The sequence below is a fragment of the Myotis daubentonii genome, chromosome 17 (assembly GCF_963259705.1).
Source record: "Myotis daubentonii chromosome 17, mMyoDau2.1, whole genome shotgun sequence".
Lineage (NCBI taxonomy): Eukaryota > Metazoa > Chordata > Mammalia > Chiroptera > Vespertilionidae > Myotis > Myotis daubentonii.
Window position 1 is genome coordinate 28,859,928 of NC_081856.1, and position 18,035 is coordinate 28,877,962.

The following is an 18,035-nucleotide window of genomic DNA, read 5'->3' on the forward strand; positions in this document are numbered from 1 at the left end:
GGTGGTCAGTGTGCTCACACAGGGGTAGCACTGCTCAGCCAGAAGCCCTGAGCTGGGCTCATTGCTAATGAGTGCAGCAGTGGAGGTGATGGGAGCCTCTCCTGCCTCTGTGGCAGTCGGACATCCCCCGAGGGCTCATGGACTGCGAGAGGGCACAGGTCGAGCTAAGGAACACCCCCCCCAAGTGCACAAATTTCATGCACTGGGCCTCTAGTTGTATTATAAAATACAAGCATGTGACATAAAATATAACCATGATCTGAGAAACTGGGTGAAAGGGTATACCCAAACCTTTACACTATTTTTGCTACACCATGTTAATCTACAAGTACTTCAAAATAAACAGTTACACACAAAAAGTACCTGAATAGAATTTCCTCCTTTTACCGCAATTATACTATTCAGGTCTCTCACTCTGTATCTCATGTGAACTAGTTGGAGTTCTGGTTTAAGCTTTGGTGTTTGACTTTAAAGGTTAACATTCTCAGTGCATATATCTTCCCATTGTTATCCCTTTCCAGGCCATCTCGATCCTTCATTACACATGTCTGAGGATTTAGTGGTGGTTAAATGTGCCACGGGCAGGATTCTTAAAGAATACAAAGTTTAATCATCATTGATTCTAAAATATTCACAATTAACTCTGAGTAGTAGATTCAGTATGTGGCTAGATATTTCCATCTGTTTTCTGCCAGTAGCAGCAAGGATATGAGTATGTGATTAAAATACTCTGTGGGTTGAGAGGTAAGGCAAATTAATATCAGTTCATAGTTTAGAAGTCTTGAAATGAAACTACTAATCAGCCAATCAGCTCTATAAGAGGAAAACCAGACATCCTTAATTCAGGTGATGTGGTGGTTGCATGGCTAGTACCTGCACTAATTAATGCCTGGGTCCTTACTAAATGTTTGTGGATGAATGAGTGAGTAAATGAATGATGGGACCATTATGATAAACCATGTGAAACTGATCAAGTCTAAAGGTAAGAGTAAAGAACCCATTCAACTTTGTGGCTCAGGATTGGAGGAAGCATAATCTGCCAGAAAACCTTCTAACCCTTCTCTCTTTGCTTCTCTAGGCAGCTTGAAATCCACTCTCCAGATGCTAAGCACACGGTGATCCTAAGGGGCAAGGACTCATCCACTGCCCAGGCCTGGTTCAGTGCCATCCACTCCAACGTCAGTGACCTGCTGACCCGAGTGATTGCCGAGGTCAGAGAGCAGCTGGGGAAAACAGGCATTGCTGGCAGCCGAGAGATCAGGCACCTTGGCTGGCTTGCAGAAAAGGTAAGGACAATGCCGACAACTCCCCCTCCCCCGCCCCCCCCCCCCCCCCAGCTTGCCCCATCATCATCATTTCCCCCAAGGCGTTCCCAGCACTTGTGGCAACCACTGAAATCCGTTGTCATTCCATAGGCTGATTCTCTCAGTCACAGTCTGTTTAGATTTCATGTTGGTATACAACAGGTTTGCATTTGCATTTTACAGGGTCTGTGTCTTAATCAACTTTGATTTCCCACATATACTCCAATAAATATATGGTCAGCTGAGTGGATGAATGAGTGAGCAAATGGAAGGATAGGTTGATTCTCACATCTACACATGAAGGGCAGGGAAAATAAACTCACAACAGAGCTGTTGCCTTGGGAGGTAAGGAAGTTGAAACTGTTGCTTAAAAGGGTTTGTGTGGGTTTTGCTTTACCTGCTTATCAACAATGCACATACATTTACAAATAATAGCAATAATAATATCACCCAGGTTGTCTTTGAGCAGCGACTGCATGCTGACTCTTTTCATATATTATCTTATATTGTATCTGTATTCCTAAGCCAGCAGACCCTGAAAGTCATCACTTATGAGCACCTATTTTGTGCAAGGCATGGTGTTAGGCAGGAATGGTGGGTGTATAAGCAAAGGCTTGGTCTCTGTTCTTAGGGAGTAGAGCAGCTGTGGGAAGGACCTGGGGCCATGTTAGCGCTGTCACTCTGATTTCTTTTCCCAAGCTATGTGATATGTGGAAGATAGTAAAACTCACTTTCCGGTGATCTCCTGGGAGTTAGCCCTTCTGTTCATTTCAAAGGATTGAGCCTTTGCCATTGTCCCTATACCTGATTGCTGTCCCTTGAACTTGACCTTGAGTGCTCAGGAACACTGAGCTTTTAGGACAGCTTGACCTCCCAGTGACTCACATTCTAATAGGCGGTAAATGGGAATAATGATTGTCACAATAACAGCTCTCTTGCCAGGGAACCATGTCATCTGAGAAGGCCCAGTCAAATGGCACTTGAAAATAATACTTGAACACAGAGTTCGGCTGTTTTCCACCATTGTTCTTTGTTTGTACCCGTTCATGCGTGGGGCTCAGCCACACAGTTCAACACTCAGTGAACTGTTTGGTTTGGTATTGTCCCATCTCTCACAGATTTCAAAGGACTAAAGGGACAGTGCAGGTGGTAGGAGCTCTGAAATCATAATAAACAGAAACCACACATTTCTCCTTAGACTACCTTCTAAGTAACTGAGGTGGTCTCAACTCTCAAAGATCTCTTTCTTTCATCTCTTTCAATGTAAAATACATTTAAAATAATTACCCTTTGGATAGTTGAAAATTGTATTGGGTCAATAGCCTCTCGTGACTTTTAATGTCAAGGTTATTGAGGAAGACGACACTACCCATCTGGATGATGTCATTTTAGAAGTCACAGTCTATAGCCCTCTCCACTTTGTACTCTCTCCAAATATGTGTGTTTTCATTAAAGAAGGCCTGTTAGGGATCTTTCATTGTCAAGTGACAGAAAGCTCAACTCAGCTTGAGCATTATACTTACAATGTCTACGGGTAAGTGTCAGGCATGGTCGGATCGAGGGGTTCCTATAATAATAGGCTCTCCCCTCCATCTCTTTGCACCCTTTTCTGCTTTGTTGGTTTATACTTGGGCCTGCCCTCTTCCTTGGCCTGACCGTTCCAGATTGTGTTTTTCCTCACAGTTGGCTATCGCAAGTAAATAGAGGCCTCTTTGCCCCCATAGTTCCAACAGAAGTCCTTATTATAAGCCTAATTGGACTGACTTAAATTGTATGATCAGCCCTGGGTTGGGGCTGAGATCAGCCTCATCCAAGCCTGTGTACTGAGAGATGAGGAGAGGCGATTCGCTCATGGAAAATGAGGCTGCTGTGCAAGGAAAGGACTAAACTGATTCTGGGAAAGCAAAAGCAACAGATATTCACTACAGAAGAAAAAGGCCAGGAGTTGATTGGAAAGAAAAATGTTCTACCTTGTTTAAGGTCTTGAGTCCTTGGAGATGTACTGTACGTTTCAGAATTCTGGCAGAGGTTGAATGACAAACTCAAAAGGGATGATTGGAAAAGACTTATTGCAGGAATAACTTATAAGGTGTGGCCAAGGTAAGGGGAACCAATAAGAGATGGAGAAGTACCCCAGAGCTAACAATAGCAAGAGGTCACTACCACCCTTTACCCTGAAATGGCCAGGAAAAGGAGCAGTTACCTGAAGCCAGCAAGAATTAAATAGCTGTAGAAAAGGATCACCCACTAAGAACTGTGGTCTTTGTGAGAGAAACAGCATTCTGCCAACCCCTGCCCACTGATCTTTCACTGGTATCTCCCACTGGCTGAAGCTGATTGGAAGCCAGAGGCATGGGGGCTCCATTGATGTACTGTTAAGGTCAGCTCAGAGGGCACAGAGCAGGGTGGGAAGGCGGAGAGCCTGGATTTGGGGGCCAAGGGTGGTTGTCCAGAACACACATTTTTCCTTAGACCACCTTCTAAGTAACTGAGGTGGTCTTAACTCTCAAAGATCTTTTTCTTTGATCTCTTTCAATGTAAAATACATTTAAAATCATTACTGTTTGGATAGTTGAAAATTGTGTTGGGTCAATATTAATGATATTGAAAATTTGTACTTAGGTTCCATTTTCTCACTTATAAATGATCTGCTATTCCTTTTGCTCATCCCAAATTATCAGTAGAGACATTATTTGGCATTTCCATGGTGCAGTAATAAAGGTGCATAAAAAGCTCTTCCTGTTTTTAGAATATTTCTTTTCTTTTCCTATCATTTCAGTTAATCATTACTAAATGTTTCTTTAAATTGTATTATGCATTGTATCCATAAAAGAAATAATAACTTATCACAGACAGTTATCAGAAGCAAGACTATCTTTTATTGCCTTCATCTTCAAAACTTCTCAGTTACCACAGATCAAGTCTGCGGGAACCAACTCAAACTAGAATTTTTTTCTGAATAAACATTTAATACTGAATCCTAGTGTGGAGACATATGAGTGTTTTTTAGCAAAATGTTACAATGAATGGCAAACCCTCAATACTGTGACTTTCTTATATTATCACAACTATCAGCAAATTTGCTTGGTATTTAGAAAAAATATAAAGTATGATCCTATACTTCAGCTGCAGTTTACCGTAAGTTGATGTCCTTTGTCTTTTCCTATACTGTTAACCTTTGATTTTATAGATTAATAACAGTAGCTCTGGAATAAGATTTGTACATATTATATTTAATTTTGAGCTTTTAGAACTGGCATTTACATGAACTAAAATGATATGAAACAACAACTTCTTTTGAAATCCTATTAAGTACAAATCCTAAAACCTCATCTATACTACACAGGGGGAAACTTTTTATTAGCATTATTCTTCTCTGTGAGATGGTCTGGGGACTGGAAGAATGGCTCCTGCAAAATGGCTAGTTCTTGAGTCAACAGAGAGAGTTCAGTGCACTCCAAGGGAGGACAAGGAGCAGGAGGGGGGAAAAAGTGAAAGTAATGGATTAATATAGCTCATAGGGAAGGCAGGCCAGAGGCTGGTCTAAAGGGAGGTGATGGTTCATTCAGGAGGAAGGTGACAAACAAGTCTAGCATCTTGGATGACATCCACTTATGGAAGATTTTGAAAGCTGGACAGATGGTTTGATTTTGATTTGGTGGCCAGTAGGGAACCTTCATATGCAAAAGCAGAGAGAAGGAAACTTAGGGGTGATTGCTATCGGTGGAGTGTTCGTGTCCCCCAAGACCCACATGTTGAAGTCCTAATCCTTAATGTGATGGTATTTAGAGGTGAGGTCTTTGGGAGGTAATTACATTTAGATGAAGTCATAAGAGTAGAGTGCCCATAATGGGATTGGTGCTCTTATAGGGAATGAAGAGACCAGAGCGCTCTCTGTCCACCATGTAAGGATACAACAAGAGGGTAGCTTTCTACAAACCAGGAAGGGGGCCCTCACAAGAATCCATGTTAGACTTCAAGCCTCCAAAATTGTGAGAAATAAATGTTTGTTGTTTAAGCCACCCAGTCTATGGTAATCTGCTCTAGCAACCTGAACTAAGGCAGTGACTTAACCCAACCTCTTCTCTCTATAAAGAAGGAATCTGGGCCCAGAGGATGAAGGCACTTTATCTAAAGTTACACTCTAAATAAAAATACAGAAATAATTAGAGAGAGGGACCATGCTGTGATATCATTATTCCTTTTCTTTAACTCAAAAGAATTTCCTGGAGCTCACATAATTCACTGCAATGTTTTATTCTTTCCTTGAACTCTAGTAGCCGTTCCCTGCACTCCCTACAGTATCAAGGTCAGTGTTGGGCTAGTGGCCTTTGAACTGAGGCCATATTCCTGTCTTTGACTTCCTGGTTCTGTCAACTACACACAGTGATGTGGCCTGTACTGCTTTCTCCTGTCAGTGCCCTCACTATAGAAGGGCCAGGTGCCCAATATAAAGTCTTCCCCATTAACATCCCTGATCTGTAATCCCTACCCTGAATTATTAAATACAGCATGTCTCAAACACACTTTTTATCATTGTCCTTAATTTAATCTTTTTACAGTTACCATTAAGTTGTTTAAACTGTCTGGGTACCGAAAAAAGAAAGATAAATGAAGCCCTGACTCTCTTGCTACCTAGAAAAATAATAAACAGGGACATGGCAGAATTGCTGGATTGGTTTGTGCTTGGTTCATCAGGCATTGCCTTTGCTTAACCTTGTTATCTCAACTTGCAAACTATTTCTTGTCAAAGTAAAAGCACAACACCACAAAACAATAAAAACCAGTTGGAAGCTCTGAGATGCAAGTTCACTTCTCAGCTTTCCTCATATCTACTTCAGATTCTTTCAAAGGAGAGCATTTATATCACTGTGCCTATGAGGATATTCTTGGAGGAAAGGAAGCTGGTAATTAGTATTTATGTGCCTGGTCTTTTTCAGGCCATGTGCCATAATCATCTCTGACCTATGAGGTAAGCTTGGAGAAATCGAGTTACTTTGCTAACATCACTCCTCTAGCAAGTGGCTGAACCAGAGTTTGAGCCCTTCTTTCGAACTCCCAAGCCCAGAATGTTCCACTAAGGTGAGGAGCCCAGGGATTATGTGTCCCTACGAGTGAGGGGGCCCAGAATCCAGTGTTGGAACAGTATCATAGTTTCAGAGATAAGAGACCTATCAGAAACACTCAAAATCCTTTATGGAAATAAGGGGTGTGTTCACCAGTTGGGGCTAGTATAACACCGTACACTGGGTGGCTTGTACAGAAATATATTTCTCCCAGGTCTGGGGGCTGGATATCAGCTTGAGATGCCAGGGTGGTGAGGGGCTGGTGGAAGCCCTCTTCCTGGTTCACAGAGAGCCTTCTTCTCGTGGTGTCCTCACATGGCAGAGAGAAAGGGCCAGCTCTCCCCCTGTTCTTATAAGAACACTAATCCCATGGTGTGGGCTCTACTTTATGGCCTAATTACTTCCCAAAGGTCCCACCTCCAAATACCATCACATTGGCGCTTCAACATATGAATTTTGGTGGGACACAAAGCATTTAGTCTACAGTGGCAGAATTTACATACCAGCACTGACGGTGTCTAAAAATCTTTTACTAAAATATTTACTCTTCTATCCACATCCATTTCAATCTTCAACTGCTCTCCTTCCTCCTGTGACACAAATCAAGGAGAAGAGTTCCTCTTCTCTGTTCTTCTGCCTATTATTGACTATGCCAATCAATTGAACCTCTGGCTAGATCCATCCCTCCATATCCCCCACAACAATCCTCCACATTTATTTTATATTGTGAAGTCCAAAGAACAGGTCCTACAAAGACTGAAATCATCTTCAATAACATAGGTTAGGGGAAGACTAGATAATAAACACACACACACACACACACACACACACACACACACCCCACATACACAGCTGGCCATATTTTGCATGTTTCCATGTTTTAATTAGATAACACCAGTCTCTTAATATGGTTCCGATTACATTTACCACGATATATTAACTGTGATTAAATTTCATAAAGTAAAACCTTTGCTGCAAGCCCGACTCCACACCTCACTATGTAAACAGCAGATGTACATTCTGACCAGTAGCCAGTCAGGTCACTTCTTTCAAAGCCTGTCTCTGGTTTGTCACTGTGTGTCTGTTAATCAATTTACAGACAGACAGCAAAGTGAGTGGTTGTATTTCCTTCTGTCTCCAATGGATAAATCTATGTGGCATTGTACAAGAATGGATGATAGAGACGGGGAACTGTCCAAGAAAGATGAAATGTATCTGGAATTATAGAAGAGCTGACCATGGGAATGTAGACACTGATACTCTTCAAGAGCCTCTTAATATATAGCCTGCAGAACGTGGTGAAGGGCAACTTCTAAACATAGATGAAGAGGGAAGGATGAAGATGCCCCAGAAGAAGTGCTGCCCATGGAAAACGTCACATGATGATGTGAGATATTTCACATCATTGAAAGTACAGAGTAGAAACTGTCGCTTGCTGATGCAAACTTAGAAAGGAGGATGACAACTTTCCCAGGCCTAGAAAAGATGCTCGCTCTGTAGCGTAAGTTATGAGGAGCAGGTGACCAGCACAGTTCAGGCTATGCTTGAGAAGGTTTGGACAAGGAAATAAGGCAGTTTAATTCTCCACCTTTTTAATATTTTAGATTATAGATTATAGTACTAAATAAACATTAGTGTTACTCTTTCACTTTCCTATGCATTGATAACTGACAGTAAAACAATTTTAATGTTTTAATAAACATTTTCAAAGGCCACAGAATATTAATTTCTCCCACTGATTATTAAGATGACATAGTATGGTTTCAGCTTGCACTATCATTTTTATTGTCCAGCACTACTGTGCAAAGGCAGGACTGCTACCTCCACCTCTCTCTTTATCTCTTGTCTATCTATTCACTCTCTCCCTCCATATCTCTCTCTCTCTCACTCTCTCTCTCTCTCCCCTTATCATCTATGTATATATCTTTTCCTATATCTATCTACCCATTCATTTATCTTACCACCCATATCTATGTATCTATTCATCCATCTAGGCATATCTATATTTATTTATCTCTATTCACCCTTCTCTATTAACATATATATCTATCAACATATCTATTTATATCCATGTATCTATTTTCTGTATTCTCACATAATTCACTAGACTATCATTAATTTCAGACCCAGTAATAGCAATTTATTTATCCCAAAAGAATTCCAGCTAAATATAACCAACCCAGTAATTTCATACTCTGGCTACATTGCCCACCTGCAGCAGAAGATTCCCAAGTGTAAATGTAAAGTAGCCTTGGCCTGAGTAAAACAGGCTGCTGGTAATCAAGACCTTGGCAGTGTAATTAATGGAATGATATTTCTGTAGCCTCCAAATATATCAGCTCCACCATCTGCCTACAAATCACCCAAGTAGGAAATCCCCACTGCTTCTTCCAGGGAGAAAATAGTCTCTGAGCTGAGGGAACTCCCACCTGATAAACGGAAATAGAACCACTGTCCAGGCTATCCTGAATTGCATCATCCCTAAATCAAGACTCTTTGCTCTGCTGGGAAACACAGGCTGTTAATGCAATTAAGTGCTAATAAGTCTGCTGTGTGGCTTTAAAAGGCAGTCATCAAGTTCCTGAGTGCGTCACCTCTGAGATGGGGCAAGACCCAGGAAAACCTGGCAGCAGTTTGCTTATCTTTCTGCTAAGTGTTTAAAGTAAACGCGCCAATGTGAGTATAATTCAGATTCCCCCATCTTGCAGTCTCTTCAGTAAAAACTGGGATTTAACATTGGGATGGATGGGTGGGTAGTTGGCAGCAGCAGCCATAATGAAAACACGAAAATATGCCCATTTTTTTACATGACTTCACAGTGCAATTTAGTTATGTGAGTCATTCTCACCAAGGTGGAAACGTCAGAGCTGCCCATGGAGGAGAGACAGGGACACGTACATTTAGTTTTTGTAAGCGGATTCCCATTTACAAATGGGCCTGATTCGGTTTCTTTGGAAAAGATTGTAGGACCTGAGATAAAAAGTTCTCTGTGCCTGGTTGTATGGCTAGCAGACTTTGCTAAACTTTATCTTATTGGTCATTATAGATTGTCCTTCCTTTATGAGATAGATAATCCATTGATGAATGTATTTGAAGTCTTTAGAGTCCCAGTCTGAGATGGGGGGCTTCTCAGGGAGGACTCGGTTAACAGATAAACTGCGGCATATTGAAAATCTTGAGTTTGGGCAAAAATGGACTCCAATTGGGTAGCACTAAACAGGAAGTTAGCATGGACAGGAGCTCAAATAGAGAAAAATGCAGAAGCAAAGTTAGGAAAGTATTGATTGGTTATAGCTTAAAGCCTAATCAGCTGTTTATGATGGGTTGTCCTTGGTTTTGATTTTGTAACCTTATCGTATTTATAGACTTAGAATTGTCAGCTGCCATGACATTGGACCCACCTCAGTCTACTGGCCTCTTGATTGGATTAACCCAGCAACTCTTAGAAGAAACCTGTAAGGAAGTGAGAGAAACAGCATAGACAGGGAGGCCACTAGGCATAGAAGTGGTATCAGCTAAAATCTAGCCTCAGCCCAATTCCACAAGGAGCTCAGCCTGTGGATGGCAGCACAGAGCTCTCCAACCTCAAGCCAAGGCGGTTAGCATTTGGTGCCCCCGTAAGTCAGCCATTAGCTGTGGACCACTCCCATCAGCCAGGGGCAATTCTTTAGAGAAGGAGAAGGGTTAACCTGTGATCAGTCAATATCCACATGAGGTGAGGGTTGGATGCACCCACCTAGTACAGGGAATTTTGGCAGAGGACCAACAATAACTACTAAAATCACTGGTGTGTTTACATCAGGGGAGGGTAATTCCAGCAGGTGTCATGGGACTTTAAGTGGCAGAAGGACAAAGATATCTCTGTGACGTGCACATGGTTACAACCACTACCTACAAGTTTACTTTTAGTGACAACTGTATTCAAATTTTAGTACCTCGCCCTGGTACTTACTCACTCCTTCCTCCCTCACACCATGGACTAATTATTTTTTAAGGCTTTGAAATTCTCTTTGCATTGTTACAATTTTGGCTTGGACCTTTTACTCTAACAGGACTAGGTTGCCAAATTACAAATGCCATGCAAAGTAACACATTTCATTTTTCCATCTTCAAACTCCTTCAAGTTGGTATTTTCAGGTCCTATAAACTGAATCAATTCCCTGGTTTATCAAGTGAGTAAATTTGAAATTCTTTATATTGATTTGATTGAGAATTAGGAAAAGAAATATAGGTGTATCTAGAGTTCTAGAATCTGAGTTAAGAACATCCATATTTATATATGGTCTGTGTTGAGAAAGAAGTGGGGGTCTTCATGGAGCCAAAGAGGTCCAGCAGAACTCTCAGAATTAATCCTACTCACATCCCTTTCTAATGAGTTGGGATAGGCCCCGAAATATTCCTTGATCTGTTTTAACATGCAAGTTGTAACCTTCCAGAGAAAAGAGATGATTTAGGTCTATAGCTCCAGTGCCTAGGCAGTGTCTGGGAAATAGTAGGTGGGCAGTCTAGTTTGTCTAATGAACAACTCAGTGGGCCAGTGGTGTCAACCAGAACTTGTAGACAATGCAACACATTTTCTGGGAATAGATTAAAGTTTTACATTATGTGTTCAAAGTGGTCAGGTCCAGGCACCTGACCCTCATTTCTTTGTTCTAAGCAATCATCCTTTCACATAAGAACTCTCAGACCATGAACTTGGTGCAGCTCAGGGATCCTTACTTGAAAATGTCAAGTGTCTCAATTTGAGTCAGATGCCGGGCAGGTGCGATTGGACTTTGAGTGGCTGTTCTTTATTTTCAATCAAGTTATCATTCTTTTTAATGAAAAGAACACTAGATTAGAAATCAGAAAATGTGGCTTCTAAGCCCAGTTGCTCTGTTGCTAGTTGCTTTGTTGCCCCAGTAACACAGCTCAGATACATGTCTCACTTATTCCATGAGCATTAAGTACCATAGATTGCTATAAGAGCTTTAAGCTAGAATACACAGAAAAAAAACACAATAAAATATGAAATGGCAACTTTATGTCACTTGACCATAGTCATGCAGCTAGTTTACATTAGGTATGAGACTAAAGCTCATGTGTCTGTGATCTCCAGGGCAATGTACCAAGGTGCACCTGCCTATGCTTATCTATACTAATAATAGATAAATATGTAAATTTACCATCCCTCTGCAATGCCCACAGCAAATCAGGAGTGAGTATGCAAATTAACCCAACAAAGATGGCAGGCCTGTGGGCAGCACGCATGCGCGCAGGCACTGAGCGGCTGGGGGCGGGACACCCGCCTGCCCACCGTGTAGCCAGGGTGATGCGACAGGCATCCCCGGGACCCTGCCCACTCCGAGCCTGTGGCCAGCACATGTCGGCGCCAAGCAGCTGGGGTCCCAGGGACACCACTGGAGTGTCCGGTCCTGTCATCCTGGCCTGGGGGCAGCTGGAATCCCCAGTTCTTTTGGTTTCTGCAGGCCCTGGACTGGAAGTGGAAACCAAGAGTGTGGGGAGCACCAGGAATTCTGGGAATCATAGTTCTGGTGGCAGCCCCTGGACCAGAAGCGGAAGCCCAGAGTGTGGGGAGCACAAGGAATGCTGGAAATTGCCACATTTTCTGATTTCTAATCTAGTGTTCTTTTCATTAAAAAGAATGATAACTTGATTGAAAATAAAGAACAGCCACTCAAAGTCCAATTGTAGTTCTGGTGGCAGACATGTTGCAGGATCTCCTAGACACTAGAGCAAAGTGAGCCTGGAGCAAGTTACTGTTGTAGGTGGGGGATAGAGGGAAAGCAAAGGTGAGAGACATAAATAAAGTCAGAGTGTCGAGGAAAAATTAAAAGGAAGATATCCTGCAGCTTCTAGGAAATCTCCACCAATGAAGCAAAGGAAAAAAAAAAAAAAGACCTCTACTATTCTGTGAGCAACAAACCAAACTGGGTTGGGGTCTCAGACAATTCGCTCATATGATTGCAAAGACAGACTGAAACTCCTGGATTTGAGAGGGCTCCCCTGAGGGCTCCCAGATTGGAGAGGGTGCAGGTTGGGCTGAGGGACACCCCCCCCCATGCACGAATTTCGTGCAATGGGCCCCTAGTAAAGCATTATAAGAACAATTCAGAATTATGCAAATATATGATCCTTTCATTGCTGTTGCACCACTGGGAAACTGGTGGACTACTGGTCTAGAACTCTGCTGAGAACAAAGTTAGGGATAGGTATTGGGAGTACTGTGTAGAGAGGGAGAGTGAAAGAGTGGAAGAGATCTCTAGGAAACTAAGAAGAGAGAATTAGTAAAGAGTGAATCCTTGGGAGCATCAGTAAGAGGAAAAAGTTGGGATTGGAGTTGGTTCCTGGTTATAATGACCCATTGGCTAAGGTCCCTGTTGCCCTAAGTAAAACTGACATTTTCCTACTTTCCGGAAAGACTTCTAAAATAGCACTGGCAATACTTATCATTGCACTTATTTGCCAAACAACTTAAGTATGGTTCCAAAACATGTGGCTGTATAGTTCACTTACCTCTCTCCTACCTCTCTCACCTCTCTACCTCCCCACTCCTCGCTGTGTGTTCTCTCATTCTCTGCTCTGCATACAGACAGACTAAATCTTGTATAAATTATGACTTGTCTGATTCTTCTTAGTTGGGTTTCCTAAACTCTTTACTATAACTCCTTTTCCCTAGTTTGTGTCTACTGGCAGGGCTTCTCTCTGCTCAATTGCACCTCCACTAATGGGAATGAAAAAAGGAGAGATCTAAATCACCCAAATTGGATTCTTGTCAGAGGTATTGGGAAAAAGTGTGTTGGGGGACTCCATCGGTGATGATGGAGCAGGTAGGCATGTCTGTGCTTCCCAAGAACTTCAGATGAACATTAACTTCTGTATACCCAGATCTCCCGACACAGACACACAACACACACCAAGACGCTCTGCAGTCAATAGCAGTCAGTCAGCGATTTTCAACCGATATGCCGCAAGAGTTTTTAACACATGCAATACATGAATGTTTAGGTAGGGGCACTGACCTCTTTTCCCTTAGATTGTCAAATAAAAAAAGAACAACAGCCAACACAACAAAAGCCATCCAGTGTGAATACCCTGTCTTGAACCGTAAATACATAGGTCATATATTAGAGTTGCAACATATTGGTCACACCACATAATAAGGTAGCATCTGATTAATTCTTGGTACCAGAAATCCTTATATACAAGTATAAGCACCTGATTTTGTTTTAAAGTCACTTTGGACCAAAAAGGAATAGTCCATAATAATAATTATTATTATTTTGTAAATCAGTCACATCTGCACAAAATATATTTTTGGAGTGCTGCAGAATTTTAATAATTAACTTATGTGTGCCATGAGATGGAACAGTTTGAAAATAACTGGTCCAGGGGTAAATATCCAAAATATATAAAGCACTATTACAACTCAATATCAAAAAATAAATAATTTGATTTAAAAAATGGGCAGAGGGCCTGAAGAGGCAGTTTTCTAAAGAAGACATCCAGATGGCCAACAACAGACACACGAAAAGATGCTCAATGTCACTAATCATGCAAATCAAAACCACAATGAGATATCTCCTCACACCTGTCAGAAAAGTTATTACTTAAAAATGAGTAAATAACAAGTGTTGGCAAGGATGTGGAAAAGGGAACTTTTGTACACTGTTGGTGGGAGTGTAAATTGATGCAACATTATGGGAAATGGTAGGTTTGAGGAGGTTCTTCAAAAAATTAAAATGAACTACCATACAATTTAGCAATTCCATTTCTCAGTATGTATCTTAAGAAATATAGAACATATACAGCCCTATGTTTATTGCAGCATTATTTACAATAGCTAAGATATGGAAGCATTCTAAATGTCCATTGATACATATACACAACAGAATATTATTAAGCCATAAAAAAGAATGAAATATTGCCATTTGTGACAACATGGATGGACCTAGAGAGTATTATACTAAGAGAAATAAGACAGAGAAAGACAAATACTTACGCATGGAATCTAAAAAATAATAAGAAAATAAACGAACAAACAAAACAGAAACTGACTCATAAACACAGAGAATAAATAATGATTACCAGAGGGCAAGGGGTGGGGGACTCTCAAAATAGGTGAAGGGGATTAAGAAGTACAAACTGCCACTTATAAAAACAGTCATGGTATATAAAGTATAGCATAGAGAATTCAGTCAAAAATATTTTAATAACTCTGTATGGTGACTAAATTTACCATGATGATCATTTCATAAGGCATGTAAATGTTGAATCACTGCTTTATATCTGAAACTAATGTTGTATGACAACTATACAGTAACTTTTTTTAAAAAGTGGAAAGATTTAAGTAGATCATATGTTATCCATTGATTAATTTCACAGCAAAAGTCCTTAAATAAAGTAGCATATTATGTGATGCCTGGAAAGATGTTGTAAGTTATGTAAATAAAATCTTATTATAAACAGTACATATATGTACAATTCACATAGATGTATAATTTTAACTAAAACCTTGTTAAACTTGTAGAAGTAATTCCATATTTAATCAACTATAACTTATTAAAAATGTCTCTTTAAAGTTTATATAAACTTGATTAAGTAAAGTAATTGTAACTAAACGTATAAACATGAATTTTAAGCAAAGACATAAAATAATATACTCATAATTCTTATTTTCCATTTCACTGAGATTAGACATTGAAGGGATAAGTAGGAATTTAGGATTCATAATAATTTTGTAGAAACCAACCCATAGACTTGTATTTTGTTGTTTTCTCCATTTTATGTTTAAACTTTTCTTGTAACAAACAAGGACCTTAATAATAGCTGGGAGGCATTCAAGTTTCTGGAAGCTTCACCCTAGACCCTGATATTATTCTGAGAAAGTGGGCCTTAAAGTGTAGGAGTCAACTTCACCTGGTACGTATTATTTCATCATTTGATCCATTCCCACATTGTTTTTCCTCCGTTTCAAGCTTCAGGGTTTTAGATTGAATAAAACTAGGTTGAAAGGTAGTTTTATCCAGAACTCAATAGCCATAAGTTCAGAATAGAACTGTCATAGGAAATTTGTTTTTTACTTTTCCATCATCTTTTAGGGGTTGCATGTCTTTTTTATTATAAATAATCAAGTGATTTTTAAACAACAAATGTATGGTTGGTTATTGGCTTGTTCATTTGAGAAACTTTATTGAGCACCTATAATTCCTTCACTCAGTCAGTGAAGGACTGCTGAGTCATACAACATGCCAGGCAGGTTTAAGTACTGGGGATATGACAGTGAGCAGCCAGACAGGTTCCTTGCTGCATTGGAGCTGACATTTTAGCAGGGGAGATGGATAATATAAAGAGAAACACAAAATTCAGATAGTGAGTAGTGCTAGAAAGGGAATGAGAGATGTTGATGTAAGGGACTGACTAGGGAAGTGATTTTAGATTAATTATTTATAATGGGCAAGGCAGTGGACCAGAAATACCAAGATATTCTCAAGGAATTCACTAACAAACGGAGAAGACAGACGCGGAAACTAAGAATTTCAAATATAGATCCACCCATGCTATAATTTCTCTATTAAATCCTATAAAAGCTCATAGGAAGGAATCAGCTAACTTGGCCTACGAGGATAAGAAAGGTATTAAGCTGAATCTTAAACATCAGGTAGAAAAAGACCAGGTATCAGGAATAGCATGTGCAAAGGTTTAGGCGCCAAATGCATGACCTCATTTAAGACCAGCCATTCATCTTGGGTGGCTAGAACACACAATATATCTATTTTCAGGTGATACTGCCTTTCTTAGCAACCCCCTTAGGCAATTGTACCTTTATTCAGATGCTGCTGTATTGCATTTTTAGAATTGCCTTCCAAGACAATTTCTAAGCAATGTATGAAAATCAACTTTAGAGTCACATGGGCATCCCCCTTGGTCCAACTGCATTCTATTTTTCACTTTCACCCTGATTGGCTCAGCTCAGCATCCTCCACCCCCTGTAGACAATAACTCCAGCCTCTCAGAGCTAGGTACCTGGAGGTGAGTTTTGAGCCTCGGAGTATTTGGGCATGCTGTTGTGCCAACTAAGGCTGACCACTAGGGGCGCCACATCCAAACTGCGGGAGGAAGGTGAATGCCTTAAAAAAACTTTTTTTTTAATGCCATAAATTCTTGATGGAAAACAATTCAACATTTTTTTGAGTGCTTCCCACTGGGCAAGGTGCTCTATTCTACTTTACTATTAGTTCTAGTGAGTTTTACATATTCAGTCTATCTTCGCCCAGTATATATCAGTCTGTGAGCTCAGGACTATCTTAGAGACCTGAAGCATATCGCTTCTTATGAACTATAGTCTACTAGAACTTTATGTATTGTACCAAAGTCAGTTTATAAGTAAACAGTCTAATCTCTCTTCCACAAAAATGTTCTTCTTTGATATCCCAACTCAAAGAACTACACAAGTTATAATAAACAATTGTCTTGATCAGTTTGGGCTGCTCTAAGAAAATACCACAGAAATGTATTAATAACAGAAATGGTTTTCTCACAGTTCTGGAGGCTGGAAGTCCAAGGTCAGGGTGCCAGCATGCTCGGGTGAGGGCTGTCTTCAGGACTGTGGACTTCTCGCTGTGTCCTCACGCGGGGGAAAGTGAGAGAGAGCTTTATAGGATCTCCTTTATAAGACCACTGATTACATTCATGTGGGTTCTGCCCTCACGTTCTAATCACCTCCCAAAGGCCCCACCTCCTAATACCATCCCTTTGGGCATTAGATTTTCAACATATGAATTGGGGGTAACAACCATTCAGACCATAGCAACAATGAAATATTTGCTTAGTGCTTTATAGAGTGGTTTCATATGCATTATGTCCTTTAACACTCCTGAGAACACACTGATTCTACACCGTTGAACTCCCAGAGCCCAGCTGAGTCCTGTTCTCTTGATGAGTGAGCACCTGCCTGGGCACAGGTTGTGTGCCCAGTTGAAAGGGTTGGGTCACCTGTTCTGCAAGAGCCACATTCCACTTCAGGCAGAACACAGGCACCAGCAGAGGTGTCCTGCATGCCTCATGGTTGTCACGGTGCAAAGTGCTTACTGGGATTTTGCCAAAAAAAAAAAAAAAGGTGTGATCATTGAGAATAAAAACTACTCTTTGAATTGTGCTGACAAGACGGCTGATCCTCAGTGTGGGTATGATTAGTTTGACCTTTTGTTTTTAAGTAGTTCTATGAAAATGTGAGCACTGCATGCTCTGTCATTTTAAACACGGCAGTATTTTTTCCCCCCTATTCAAACCAGTCCTATAAAAAGCAAGCAAATCTTAAGTACCCATGATGGGTCGGGTCATCATCTCTAAAATCACTAACAGCTGGTAGTCTCTGACCTCATTGTTTTACCCATAAATAAAAGAGAAACTGTTAGTAATAGCATGGCAGTCCTACCCATAATGGCCTATTAAATAATTACATTGAACTATGACAGACCTGGCAGTCTGAGGAAGCCTTTCTTTCCTAATACACTTTTCCTCTCTCACTAGGGGTTGTTGTCCTCCAAGAAAAAGAGATGGGAGGTATGTGAGCAGCCTTTGTGAGCCAAAGAAGGCATTCCCGGGGAGGATTTGAGAGGCTCTGCTCTGGGGTGAAGAGTTAGTTTTTCAAGGGCTATTTATT

General features: G+C 40.7%; 1 protein-coding gene across 1 annotated transcript in view; it reads left to right on the plus strand.

The window, feature by feature from the left end:
* SNTB1 (syntrophin beta 1) overlaps nucleotides 1–18,035 on the plus strand; it is a 196,726-nt gene that overhangs the window by 134,128 nt on the left and 44,563 nt on the right. Inside the window, exon 4 of the mRNA XM_059671804.1 lies at nucleotides 1,079–1,286. Coding sequence (XP_059527787.1) covers nucleotides 1,079–1,286 — 208 coding nt within the window. The remainder of the gene's footprint in view (nucleotides 1–1,078; nucleotides 1,287–18,035) is intronic.